This window comes from Macrobrachium nipponense, chromosome 1 (genome assembly GCF_015104395.2).
Source record: "Macrobrachium nipponense isolate FS-2020 chromosome 1, ASM1510439v2, whole genome shotgun sequence".
In the NCBI taxonomy this organism is placed as follows: Eukaryota; Metazoa; Arthropoda; class Malacostraca; order Decapoda; family Palaemonidae; genus Macrobrachium; species Macrobrachium nipponense.
Window position 1 is genome coordinate 150,785,856 of NC_087200.1, and position 15,255 is coordinate 150,801,110.

The window sequence follows — 15,255 nt, forward strand, 5'->3', positions numbered from 1 at the left end:
GCTCATCCTTAAGTGCTGCTTGAAAGGTTGCTTCCACTACCTTAAGGGTAAGTGGGAGCGGAGTGCCTTCTACCGGAGTAAAGATGGTGAAGGGACCCCTAAAAGCTGTGATGCGTGAGTTCTCACATCCCCACTCTTCTAGGCTCCTCAGCAGTGTCTGTTGAGCCTGTTCCCGAGGAAGGATCACTGTCTCCTTGGGGACTTTGTCTTCCCTCATCATGGCTTCGTCTGTTAGACGGACGTAGCCCATGAATGGGGGTTGAAGGTCACTAGGATAGAACTCAAAGTCTTCCAGCCTTCGAGTTCCAATGCCCTCAATAGTCAACATCCTGTTGACAAATGGAGCATGTGACGCAATCCTCCAAGGGTTGGCAGCCTTAAAGTCCGGGAGTAGGCGGGAGTCCAGCATTGGCGTAGGGGATAGTGGCACGGACTGTGAAGTCCCTGCAGCGATCGAGTCCCGAATCCCAGATAGAGCGTTCTCCTGAGCGGCCAGTCGTTCCGCTAGGGATTGAATCGACTGACCGGAAGTCTCAACAGAGCTTGTGAGCTGAGAGAGAATCGCGCCAACCTTGTTGTCGACCAAGGTTCCCACGATATCTCCCATCTTCTCCAAGATGGCGGAGAAACTTTCGGGATCGAAGGGGGGGCACCTGAGCCCGCTCCTTCCGAGACCTGTCTTTAGGGGACCTCGATGCTGAGGAAGAGCCGCCCTTGACCTGACCACTCCGGGGTGGGGAGCTGGAGTACTAGCGTCAGTTGAGGGGGCTGACTTCCTGGGTAAGGACTTTACCAGCTTGTCTGAAAGAGATTTCACCTTGGGGATCACTGAAGCAGACTTGGGGTGTACTGCCCGTTGCTCTTCAGTGAATCCCCGGAAAGAAGTTGAAGAAGAAGGATCAGGAGAAGGAGAAGAGGAGCAGCTCAGGAAAGGACCCTGAGTGCCCATGGAGTCTACCGCCATGGGCTCAACGTCGAGGTTCATGGCCGCAACGTCCTCCGTGACTTCCTCGGAGAAGTCACCCTCCGGTAGGGACACTAGGGCTTGAATGTCCGCTATCATTGGAGCGGCAACTAGGGGGTCGACCACCGATCCCTTCTTGGCCACGGGGAACATGAGGTCAGCCATGTCCTGGGCGAGGATGTAAGGACGTCCCTTGGAGTTCCTTCCAAAGCCCCCGACCCAGGCTTTCAGGGTCGTAAGTGCCCTCTTCTTCTCTTCAACAGAACCCTGTAAGAGAGGTCTAGAATTAGAGAGAGGAAACGACCAGGGTCGAGACTGGATCCAGTAATGGTATGAAAACATGTAAAATATAACCAGTATCACCAGATAAAATTCACGCTTACGGCGGTAATAATACTTACTACGATGGAGGCTTCGCCAACCAGGATGTAACACGTTTGACACCCTTCGTGGTGCCACACCAAAAAATCCTCCACTCTCACCGCACAACCAGCATGGGAGCGGCAGACTACGTGGCCGCATGGGTCCTGCAGCACAGCGGTGCACCCAACCTCCTGGCAACACACGACCTGTAAGTCAGAGGATGCTTGAGTATCGTTGACAACCTCCGGGGAGGCACAATGCAAGTATCCATGGGTGCCGGAGTGGGACTGACGGATAAAGCTTATATATATAAGTAACATGTAATATTTACTGCCGGAGTTAGTCCGGAGGCCCAAACGCACACGTAAATAAATATGTATGTGTATATAAAAGAAGCATAATATAACATGAACTTATAAAAATATTGAGGATCAGGGGTGTGATAGAGGCCACTGACTCCATATTAAACTTCTCCTGGTAGCATATTAGTGCGAGGTAAGCTGCTCCGCTGGGGCCGGAGCAGTATAAACCATAAAGCGAGAGGTACCCAGCTCTCGGAGCGTGAACTGGAGAGGGATAACATGAGGCAGAACCACAACCCCCCGGAGTGAAAATCTAGGTCGTATGGAACAAAAACCATAAAAGTAAATATAATATAATATATAATATATTACAGTAAAACATAATATCAAAGTGTGTCTGTGTGCTATATATCCAACGGGTGGATAGGCTCAAAGAGACTCTCTCCTCACTGACCAGTCCGGTAGTATAAAATGGACCGAGTTAGTATCGCCGGAGCGGAGAGAGGAGGGAGGGGAGGAGGGTGGGGTAGGGGAACCTTCCACCCATCCACGGCCGATGTAAGGCCGGAAGGGGGAGGGGGAGGGGGAGGGGGAGAAGGTCCCGAGCCCCGAGCCAAGCGACAATGTGAGAGATCACCAGTGGAGGGAAGCCTCCCCACTACCCCTATGAGTCACCCCCTCTCATGCAGACTCGGAAGCTAGCTATGAGCAGCGAGTCATCACCCACTAGCGTGGGTGGGCAAGGTGCGGAGGATGGGGGAGGAGGGGACGGGGAGGAGACCCAACAACCGGGTGGCTCGCCGTGATCGACCAACGACCCTCCCGGCCAGGTGGTAAAACACGTGGTGAGGAAGGCCAGGCGATACAATGGGTCGTGGCTGAACGAGACAGTCGACACACCAAATAATGATACAATGATATAAAAAATATATATATACACATGATATCTAATAGTTAGGCTAACACGGGGGAAAGGAAATAAAAACAGGATAAGAGAAAGAGGGTCCATGGGTGTAGGCTAATCGCCAATCTGCAGATTGGAGTATGTTAGCCTAACCCGAGCGCCTAGTCAAAATGTGAATGTATCGTAAAACAAAAACAGAGGACTAGTGGGAAGGACTAAAAGAAAGAACATGGTAATAACGTAAAATAACTCCTAACGAAACGGATGGGCTAGGCTAGGCTAAGGTCCGAAACGTGCGATCGGAGTGGGGTCCCCGTGAAGGCCCGAACTAAAATAGTGTAGCTAACTGCATGAAACAATATCAAATAGTTAACGATATCATAAAATACTGCTAAAAGGTAATTCCAATGGTATGGGAGACCAAGAGAATACCTAGACCGCCATGCGGTCGGAGGAGCCGGCCGGGAACGAGGACGCTCCCGCCAAGTAAAAAACAGGGTAAAACAGCATAAATATGAGCTGAAACCTAAAGCAGTACTTAACTTCGAAGCAGTAGCTGAAGACATCTTGAGTAGATACGCAAAACCAAAGAAGCGATCGCACAACACAGGAAAAAACAACGTGTGTGGTGACGATGGCGGCTATCAAAGGAATGTCGTCACAGGCGTCGGAGGCGCTCACGGTAGTAGTAGAGGGTACCGGGAGCTGTAGTACGGCTCCTCCATAGTTCAGGGTTTTGTCGAAGGAAGAAGCTAAATGGCAAGGGACTTCTGGTAGTGATTCCACTCGCTCTATTAACTATACCGACACCTTTATTAAGGTGAGCGAGTCATTTATCTTGGCATTATATTGTTTCTTTTTTCTTTAGGATGAATAGCAATATTTATACCTAAGAAATAGTATCAAAGGAACCATTTCACAGGGCGACACAGGCTAAGCCCAGAAAAGAAAATACTACATTGAATTAGTAAGATTTCATTTTATAAATTTTAAAAATTATGTAAGAATGAAGGAAATCCCAGTCTTCACGCATCTTTCTTTCCAACTCCATGTCTCTCTCTCTCTCTCTCTCTCTCTCTCTCTCTCTCTCTCTCTCTCTCTCTCATCTCTCCTCAATCTCTCTCTCTCCTCTCTCTCTTTATCTCTCTCCTCTCTCACCTACCGGACTGAATGGAGATTTTTTATGGTACATATGTATAATATGTTAATTAATGGATTTTCATATGATATAGTACTCTTATAATAAATAAGCCCCTGTAATTACAAAAAATCATATTTTTGGTTGAAAGTATTTTACAAATACTACAAATATCTCTCTCTCTCTCTCTCTCCAATCTCTCTCAATCAACCTCGTCTCTCTCTCTCTCTCTCTCTCTCTCTCTCTCTTACAGAGATGTATGTTTTTTGGATGATAAATGATTTACTGATTTTCAAATATTAATATTAACCCTTTAACGCCGACTGGACGTATTTTACGTCGACATTTTTTGTCTCTCGGGGTGCCGACTGGACGTATTTTACGTCAACATTCAAAAGTTTTTTAAAAATTCGCGGAAAAATACTTATAGGCCTACCAGCCGAAAACTTTTGAATCACGCGCCTTGGGGGATGCTGGGAGTTAACGGATCAAGGTGTTGTTTTGTTTACAATCGTTATGCAGGCGCGCAAGCGCGAATTTCTTTCTTGCCGCACTAAAAAGTATCGGTGACACATCTCAGAAATTATTTCGTCACTTTTACATAATTTTTGCACCATTTTAAATTAGCCGTTACATGGAGTATTATATATGAAAATGTGTGCATTTTTATGTAGAATACAACTAAAAAATACTCATAATTGTAGCTTTTATCACTTTTGAGATGCTTTCATATAAATAACGATAAGTGCCAAAATTTCAACCTTCGGTCAACTTTGACTCTACCGAAATGGTCGAAAAACGCAATTGTAAGCTAAAACTCTTATATTTTAGTAATATTCAATCATTTACCTTCGTTTTGCAACAAATTGGAAGTCTCTAGCGCAATATTTCGATTTATGGTGAATTTATGAAAAAACGTTTTCCTTACGTCCGCGCGGTAACTCTTCCGAAAAAAATCATACGTGCGATTGTGGTAATGTTTGCACCATTTTAAATTAGCCGTTACATAAAGTTTTATATATGGAAATGTGTGCAATTTCATGCACAATACAACTAAAAACAACCCATGGTTGTAGCTTTTATCAGTTTTGAAATATTTTCATATAAAAAATGATAAGTGACACATTTTCAACCTTTGGTCAACTTTGACTCTACCGAAATGGTCGAAAAACGCAATTGTAAGCTAAAACTCTTATATTCTAGTAATATTCAATCATTTACCTTAATTTTGCAACAAATTGGAAGTCTCTAGCACAATATTTCGATTTATGGTGAATTTATGAAAAAAATAACATTTTCCTTACGTCCCCCGCTGTAACTCTTCCGACAAAATCATACGTGCGATTGTGGTAATGTTTGCACCATTTTAAATTAGCCGTTACATAAAGTTTTATGTATGAAAATGTGTGCAATTTCATGTAGAATACAACAATAAATAATTGAAGGTTGTAGCTTTTCTCATTTTCGAAATATTTACATATAAATCACGATAAATAGAAAAAAAACCACGTTCGGTCAACTTTGACTCTACCGAAATGGTCGAAAAACCCAATTGTAAGCTAAAACTCTTATAGTCTAGTAATATTCAGTCATTTATCTTCATCTTGAAACAAATTAGAAGTCTCTAGCACAATATTTAGAATTATGGTGAATTTAAAAAAAAACTTTCATTCCCTCCGCGCGCAGATTCTCCCCCGCAAATCTCCGAAATGCGTACGTCACATTCTCGGAATATTTGCTCCATTTCATATTAGGCATTTCATAGAGTTTTATATATGAAAATTTGCACAATTTCATGTAGAATAAAACGAAAAATATTTGAATGTTGTAGCTTTTCTAATTTCCGAAATAATTGCATATAAAAAAATATAAAAAAATTCGACATTTGGTCAACTTTAACTCGTCAGATATGGTCAAAAACTGCAATTGTAAGCTAATACTCTTACAGTATAGTAATATTCAATCATTTGTCTTCATTTTGAAAGAAATTGGAAGTCTCTAGGACAATATTTAAATTTATGGTGAATTTTTTTAAACAAATATTTGTTTACGTCAGCCCGTTACGAATTCATGCATCATTTTGTGATAATATTTTCTCTGTGTTGCTTTTATCGTTTTACAATGTGTTATATACCAAAAAAATTGCAATTTAGTGTACATTACAACGAAAAAAAAAATTAACTTGTTACCTTTAACCGTTTCGTGCATAGCGCGATTTGAATACAATTATATATGAAATTTTGTTTTCGCACGATCATATATCGCATTATTTTATATATATGATAATGAATAATTTTTTCCATTCTGAATGGTTGCATACTAAACTTCAGGCAATGACAAAAAAAAGGAGCCAAAAATGAACTCTTAATCTTGAAAACTAAGCGCGCTGTGAATTTTTGAAAAAAAATATTTTTTCCGCTTCCGCGCTCACTCCGAGACTCCCTCTGGCACACGGAAGACGATTTTTAATATACCCCTTCGGCGTTTAAGGGTTAATGTAAACAGCAATAATATAAATTCATTAAAGAGAATATAAGTAAATTAGTAAGATTTTAGTTTATAAATTAAAAAATTATGTAAGAATGAAAGAAAATGCATTTTACACCGTATCTTTCTCTTTGAACTCCAGTAGCAAGCTGAGATGGCTGGGGTCCAACAACTGTCAAATTTATCAAGTGTCAGGAGGGGGAATGTGTGTTGCCCTCTGAGGATCACGTAAATTCTCTCTCTCTCTCTCTCTCTCTCTCTCTCTCTCTCTCCTCTCTCTCTCTCTCTCTCTCTTTTACTGTGATGAGAGAATTTCTATGGTACACGTGCATGTTTATTAATATTGATATTTTCACAATAATAATAATAGTAATATAACTAATTTCAAAATTCATATGTGATAGTATCTTATAGATGTACAATAATCTATCCATTTCAGTCTTTTAATTAAGGATACCCCCCTCCCCCCCCCTCTCACTCTCCTCTTTACTCTCTCTCTCTCCATCTCTCTCTCTCTCTCCATCTCTCTCGTCTCTCGTCTCTCTCTTCACTCCTCTCTCTCTCCTCGCTCTCTCTCTCTTTCTTTCTTCTCTCTTTCTTTTGCCAAACAAGATAGTATGTCCTAGTGGTAACTCTCGCCTCTGTTTGGGCTGGAAATGTATGTATAAGTGTATCTTTAAGGACATTACCACATTTTATGGTAATAATATTAAGTTTAATGAGATTAAACAGTAAAAAAAACCTCTCCTCTCTCCTCTCCTCTCCTCCTCTCTCTTCTCTCTCTATCTCCTCTCTTCACTCTATTTTTTTTTATTTCGTATTTTTTTTTTATTTGTTTATGTAGTAAATAAAAAATGATTTATCCTTATAACTAATTGTTTTCAAATATTAATAAGATTAATTAAAAATAGTGATTCCCAGTTATTTTATCCACGTGGAGGAAGGTGGGTGGGGGAGTAAATGACAGTTTGATATACGTATTGGCGGAGGGGAAGGAGTTGGAGTTTAGGAGTTATTCTCTCTCTCTCTCTCTCTCTCTCTCTCTCTCTCTCTCTCTCTCTCTCTCTCTCTCTCTCTCTCTCTCTCTCTCTCTCTGTTTTTGCCTGTAGGTATACGTATGTTTTTAATGGTAAAATGTTTAAAATGACTTTGAAATTATATTAATAATATAACCTCAAAGATTAATGCAGTAATAGATTAGTAATTTTAGGTATATTTGAAGTAGGATGTTATTAAAGGTATACATTTGGTATCTGAACTTTCAAGATAGGCAGTTATAAGCATTTTTAGTTGTGGTTCTAACTATTCGTGGGTTTTAACTATTCACGGGGGTGTCTGGTACACATCCCCCGCGAATACAGGGGAGCACTGTGTATATATATATATAATATTTAGATATAGATATAATAGTTATAATATCTATATATATATATAGATATATATATTATATTTATATATATATATATATATCCTTTATATAATATATATATTATTAATATATTATTATAATATAAATATATAATATTATAATATATATATATATATATATATATATATATATATATTTATCAAGTAGATGCTGAATTTAGTATTACTTGGTTTGTACTGTAATTGCTGCAGTTGTGGAAAGCAGAATCCTTGTCTATGACAGAAACAGTTCTGAGTGTGACAGCAACAAGTGAGATATCTCATATGTATCTCTCAATAATAAAAAAAATTAGGATAATTGTCAGACAAGATTAATACTGCATTACATCAGGAATGGAAATAGTATATATAAAAAAAATGCAAAGTAGTATCCCATTGGCCTGACATAACTCAAAGGTTATGATGAACTAGACCAATAATGGCTCTTCCATTTAAGGTACACACCAAAAAAGGATTCAATTGTAATTTTCATAAATTTTAGGTTTCAGTAGGAGCTAAACTTTAAAAAATTTTGATAATTACATTTTCTTCTAATATGCTGTGTGGTTTGTTCCCATTTGCTTTAAAATTTATGAAATGTATCCAAAACATTTCAAGATGTTAATTTTGACAACTATTTTATTTAATTTTGGACTTATGAACTATGAACGATTTTTCTTTTATTTTTCATAGTTTCACAACTTGACAGGATTATTTGCAAACAAAGCATGCTTTACAGAAAATGTAAATTACTAAGCTTTCATCCAGATATTCAGTTAATTATAAATAAAACAATGTTCAACCAATCATCAACAAGTTACTGAACACTTTCAAGTGCATTTTTGCCAAAATTAACAAATTCATGTTTAAGAATTGGGGTTTAATGAAATAACATTGAAAAAAATAATAGTTTATGGGGATTTTGTAAAAAAAAGAAAAAATCGAAAGTTTAAGACAACTTTGTTTCCCAATATATGTGCTGTTGCTAGCATCAGTAATAATATTGTTACATTAATATTCAAGAGATACATTGAAGACCTGGTTAATGTTCTACAGGTTTAGATGATGTATTTGTTAGCCCAAGCTAAGTAGTATCTATTACCTAGTGTTCAGAATAGTTTAGGCTTCGCTAAGAACCCTCAGAGAGTATTTTTTGCCTTTTATTTATGTATACCATATAAGTATAAATCATTATGTAAGTAGTACATACCATTATCTTTGTTTTGTTTTTGCAGCACTGTGAACAATACAGTGGAACCTCGACATACGAAAGTTCCAACTTACGAAAAATTCAAGTTACGAAAGCAAATACGAAGATTTTTTGCCTCTGCATACAAAAATAATTCAGGTTACGAAAGGGTGTTACTGTAAAGTCCTGAGATTCGCCCTGACCGCCGAGAACAATTTTAAAACTTGCGTGCTGCCAACTGAGTAGACTCGCCACCATCCTCCCGCTCTCACATTGGTTCCTGATGCTAGTCACCGCCGTAAGATCCTGCTCTTCTATTGGTCAGCATCTCTCCCATCGTGCTTTACGTAAAGGCGTTCTTTGGCCACTCGGTAGCAGCATCGTTATCATAAGCATGCGGAATTCGTTCGTTCATATACGATTTCATTTGTTAACGAGAACTTTAGTACATAACTTAATTACGTACATATAGTCATGGGTCCCAAGAAAGTTGCTGAAGTTCACGGAAAGCAGGGGATGCTTTTTATCAAGAAGTATGAGGCTGACATGCGGTTGAGTGTGATCGCTAAGGAATATGGATGAAATCCATCGACGATAGGCACCATACTTAAGCAGAGTGAAGCCATCAGAGCAGCTACACCTTCCAAGGAGGTGACTATTTTGTCCAACAAGAGGAGCCACGTGCACAATGAGATGGAGAGGCTGCTTCTTGTATGGATAAAAGACAAAAGAAATCGCTGGCGATACGATAACCGAAACGGCAATCTGCCACAAGGCCAGTGCTATTATCGGCATTTTGATTGCCCAGGCGGAAGACGACGGAGGTGAAGGGACATCAACGGCAACCCCAGACTTCAAGGCTTCTCGGGGGTGGTTTGAAAAATTCCGGAAACGGACTGGCATCCATTCGGTGGTGTGGCATGGGGAGGCTGCCAGCTCAGACACGAAAGCGGCCGAAGCCTTTATGAACCCTTTAATGCCGATTGGACGTATTAAACGTCAACGAAAATTGTCTGTCGGGTGCCGATTGGACGTATGGTACGTCGACAAAAAAAGGTTTTTTTAAAAATTCGCAGGAAAATAGTTATAGGCCTACTAGCCGAAAACTTTTGAATCACGCGCCTTGGGGGATGCTGGGACTTCACAGATCAAGGCATTGTTTTGTTTACAATCGTTACCCAGGGGCGCAAGCATGAATTTCTTTCTTCTCGCACTAAAAAGCATCAGCGATACATCTCAGAAATTATTTCGTCACTTTGACATAATTTTTGCACCATTTTATATTAGCCGTTACATGGAGTATTATAGATGAAAATGTGTGCAATTTCATGCAGAATACAACAAAAAACAACTCATGGTTGTAGCTTTTATCAGTTTTGACATATTTTCATATAAATAACGATAAGTGCCAAAATTTCAACCTTCGGTCAACTTTGACTCTACCGAAATGGTCGAAAAATGCAATTGTAAGCTAAAACTCTTATATTCTAGTAATATTCAATCATTTGCCTTCATTTTGCAACAAATTGGAAGTCTCTAGCACAATATTTCAATTTATGGTGAATTTATGAAAAAAACTTTTTCCTTACGTCCGCGCGGTAACTCTTCCGAAAAAATCATAAATTTTTCGTCCGATTGTCGCAATGTTTGCACCATTTTAAATTAGTCGTTACATAAAGTTTTATATATGGAAATGTGCGCAATTTCATGTAGAATACAACTAAAAAACAAACAACCCTGATTGTAGCTTTTATCAGTTTTTGGAAAATATTTTCATATAATAAAACGATAAGTGCCAAAATATCAACCTTTGGTCAACTTTGACTCGACCGAAATGGTCCAAAAAACGCAATTGTAAGCTAAAACTCTTACATTCTAGTAATATTCAATCATTTACCTTTATTTTGTAACAAATTGGAAGTCTCTAGCACAATATTTCGATTTATGGTGAATTTATAAAACAAAAACATTTTCCTTGAGTCCGCACGGTAACACTTCCGAAAAAAATCAGAAATTTTTTCGTCTGATTGTTGTAATCTTTGCACCATTTTAAATTTCGTCCTATTGTCGTAATGTTTGCACCATTTTAAATCAGCTGTTACATAAAGTTTTATATATAAAAATGTGCGCAATTTTATGTAGAATACAAAAAAAAAAAAAAACCATGGTTGTAGCTTTTATCAGTTTTGAAATATTTTCATATAAAAAACGATAAATATAAAAAATTCGACCTTTGGTCAACTTTAACTCGACCGAAATGGTCGAAAACTGCAATTGTAAGCTACAACACTTACAGTCTAGTAATATTCAATCAATTACCTTCATTTTGCAACAAATGGGAAGTCTCTACCACAATATTTCGATTTATGGTGAATTTTTGAAAACAGCTTTTTTTTTATGTCCGCGTGTTACGAATTCATGCATCATTTTGTGATAATATTTTCTCTGTGTTGCCTTGATTGTTTTACAATGTGTTATATACCAAAATGATCGCAATTTAGTGTACAATACAACGAAAAAAAAATTAACTCGTTAGCTTTAACTGTTTTGCTCACAGCGGGATTTGTATACAATTATATATGAAATTTTTTTTCGTGCTGTCATATATCACAATATTTATATATGATAATGATATATTTTTCATTTCTGATGGTTGCATACTAAACTTCAGGCAATGACAAAAAAAGGAGCCAAAAATGAACTCTTAATCTTGAAAAGTAAGCGTGCTGTGATTTTTTGAAATAAACATTTTTCCGCTTCGGCGCTCACTCTCGAACTCCGCCGGCATACGGGAGACGATTTTTAAAATACCGCTTTGGCGTTTAAGGGTTAAGACGTTCGACGAGATGGCGATCAACGAAGGCTACAGTTCTCAGCAAGTCTTCAACTGGGATAAAGCTACCCGGCCATAAGCCTATGAAAGACAGGATTACGATCACACTTTGTTCGAATGCCAGTGGGGATTGCAAGGTGAAGCCCCTAATTGTCTATCATTCGGAGACTCCTTGAGCCTTCAAGGCCCACAAAATGCTAATGGAGAAGCTTCTTCATGGAGGAAACTCTGGCCTGATACTGTATCCGCCCGAGACTTTGAGGGATTCGACGTGGGCGGAGCTGATACAGATTCAGAAACAGTTGACGATCCTGAAACTGTTTCGCAACCAGATCTTGACGAGATCGTTGCACTCGGTAAGTCCATGGGGCTGGTCGTCAACGAGGACGACATCAATGACCTTCTCGAGGAGCACCAAGAGGAGCTTACGACGGATGACCTGAAGGAGTTGGAGGCCATGCAACATAATGTCGTTCAAGAAGAGTTCTCTAGCAGCGGCGAGGAGGAGGAGGAGGACCCTATTACAACGGCAGAAATTAGGATGCTCTAGCGGCTTTTCATAAGGTGCAATCATTTGTAGAAAAGAGAACACCCTGAAAAGGGCTTACACAGGTTGTATGCTTGCGCAGTTCGATGACGTTTGCCTGAGTCAGTTTCAGGAACATTGTCAAAAGTAGGCAGAAGCAATCTTCCTTGGATAGTTAATTTTTAAAGAGGCCTTTAGTAGGAGTAAGCAAAAGGGAAGATCCAATGATACTACGAAAAAACAGAAAGTTGAAAGTGGTGAAGAAATTGAAATTTTGGGAAAAAAAGAAAAAAAAAAGTAAAGTATAAAAAAGTAATAAAAATGTAAAAAAAAAAAGAAAAAAAAAAAAAAAAAAAAAAGAAATTTAATTTTTAAGTTTTTTGTAAAGTTAAGGGCTAAGGTTTTGTGCCATTTGTTAATGTGTTTCGTAAAGTTTAGTGTTAATGTTTCCTGTCATATTTTAATGTGTTTCGTAAAGTTAAATATTAAAGTTTTCTGCTATTTGTCCTCCTCCTCTGTCGCCACTTTTGGAGATCGCCTCACTCGAAAGGTAAGGTTCTGCATTTTACTACATACGTACGTATGTACGTACAGTATTTCTTGTACCATGTACACTAATACACTTTATTTACAGGTATGTAGTACATATTAGTAGTATATGTAGTTTAAGTTAGGTATTGAATGGTCCAAATTGTTGTATTTCATTGTTTTTGGTCAATTTAGCTTTATTATAAAATTTACTGGGGTGTTTTTGTAGGGCTTGGAACGAATTAGGCAATTTAACAATGTAAAAAAAAAAAAAATGTGGTTCAAGATACGAAAAAATCAGGTTACGAAGGCTGCTTCGGAACGGATTAATTTCGTATCCTGAGGTACTATTGTAGTTTGTAAGGGGTTCTTAAGGGGTTTTTCAACTTAGCCAAGGGTTCAGGAACCTAACCCTTATGTAGAGAAGTTACTGTATTTATTTTACCATAGCTAAGTCTTTGTGGCACTTTCCTATATGTATTTCTGGATATTTCCTGTATGTATTTTGTGTGTAGTTTAATTTACTTTTTCTTTATTGCAGGAGATGATACTTGTAGAATATGAGGATTCCACTTCACTTAGAGATGCCTTGAATAATACTATATATCCAATGCACAATGACAGCATAATCCCTGTCCACTCCCCTTTCCTCTGGCTAGCTGCCAATAAGACATCAAAAAATTCAAAGAATTCATCGCTTCTTCGAGATTCAGAGTCTTCTATTCCTCTTATATCTGAAGAGCAGGATAAGGAAATGGAGTTACTCAGACATCTTCATCTTTGTTCTGACGTAAGTGTCTTGATGCAGTGACAGTTTGCATATTTAATAGTACAGTGAACCCCTCATATTTGCACACTCTGGATTTGCGGACTCTCATATTTGCCGATTTCTCTTTGGAACATATACTCCCATTATTCGTGGAAAATTCGCCTATTTGCAGTATTTTTCTACAAGAAATATAAAAAAAATGCTTTTTTTTTATCGATTTCATTATAAAATACACGTTTTGTGATAAAACTATTAAAAAAAGTGTGTAAACATTTTTAGTGGGATTTTCATGAGTTTTAGCTAACAAAATAGGCAGTTTTAAGAGTTTTTATAGGAGTTTCAACTCTTTGTTGTGGGGTCTGGTACGCATCCCCTGCGAATACGGGGGGGAACACTGTACCTATTTTTGGGTATTTGAGAGATGTATATTGATTCAGTTGTATGGTTAAACAGTTTTTACATAATAATTATAGCTGAGAGGTGGAATTCTTTCTTTAAGATGCAGCACAGGTTTTCTCCCAGTTTGGTATACCATTGCTCATAACGACCTCTACCAAATATCATTGCCTATCATTCAACTCACAATCGCCAACATTTGTGTTGTGCATTCTTACTGTCTTACTTTTCTGTTATCACTGTTTGTGGAGTCAAAATGATTTAGGCTCAGGTCATTACAAGTAGTTGTTCCTGGGACAAGTAATGGTTGGGCCCCTTTGGCAGGTCTTGTATTATTGCTTGTTAGGCAAATACTTTATGAAATATTTGCCCATGTGGCTTATATGGAATTGTATATTTTGGGAAAGGGTTATGTTAGAGTAGTAAACTTATGTAAGCACTAAAACACTCAGGGAAGTGTGTACACATTTAAAGTGTGGAAAATTACTTGATTAATGTGTGCTGCACTACTTCCAGGCTTCCAAAAAGGGATTTTGACGTAAGGAAAAATCTATTTCTGGGCGATTGGCTCGTGTCGCCAGCGAAATATCCTTTAATCTATTATTTCTAGGGTAAATGTACTAACACATACCAGAGAATAAATAAATAAAGAAAAAAGGTCAGTACAACTGACTCGCTCCACCCTCCAAGAGGGTGTCGGTATGCACACTATGGCGAGTGAGACCACTACCACGAGCCGAATGCCAATAGAAATCTCCCACTGCAAATCCCCACAAGAGGAGAGCCGACCCACAGAGTGGGCAGCAACTACTACTACTCCATCCCATGCTGCCGACTGCTGCGCCTCTGGTGGCCATCCTGAAGTTAGCAGACAATCTTGAGCGATGGGATGGGTATGGGTGGGATTTCGCTGGCGACACGAGCCAATCGCCCAGAAATAGATTTTTCCTTACGTCAAAATCCCTTTTCTGGGCTCAGCTCTGTCGCTGCGCGAAATCGTACCAGAGAAATAGCACAAGATTGTAAATAAAATTCAACAAAACAAAAAAGAGGTCTCAAATAAAAGATAAAATAAAATAAAAGAATATAATTTGCTAATAAAGATACATATACACAATGATAACAAAAATAGAAATATTGCTTAAATTAAACTTAATGCTAATAATATTTCTTAACTTAAGGAATAATTTACATATATACAGGGCTAAGATGGCATATATGTTCAGAAATAGTATCTGTGTATTGATATGTATCAAGAACTCTAAAGCAATTAAGACAATAAGTTAAACAGAACAAACTTCAATAATAATAATATATAAAGGAATGTATATAACTAATATACAAAAACCCGTAAAACCATTACAGATAAGATGTATCCCCTAGCATAAAAATAGGGGGATCACATCCAAGAGATCAATATATACAATCGATTGTGAGTGTCCCTAGCAA

General features: G+C 38.3%; 1 protein-coding gene across 1 annotated transcript in view; it reads left to right on the forward strand.

Annotated features, from left to right (window-relative positions):
• Positions 1-15,255, forward strand: part of LOC135219760 (poly(A) RNA polymerase, mitochondrial-like) — a 466,613-nt gene that overhangs the window by 78,559 nt on the left and 372,799 nt on the right. The window contains exon 3 of the mRNA XM_064256805.1: positions 13,183-13,431. Within this exon, the coding sequence (XP_064112875.1) occupies positions 13,183-13,431 (249 nt within the window). The remainder of the gene's footprint in view (positions 1-13,182; positions 13,432-15,255) is intronic.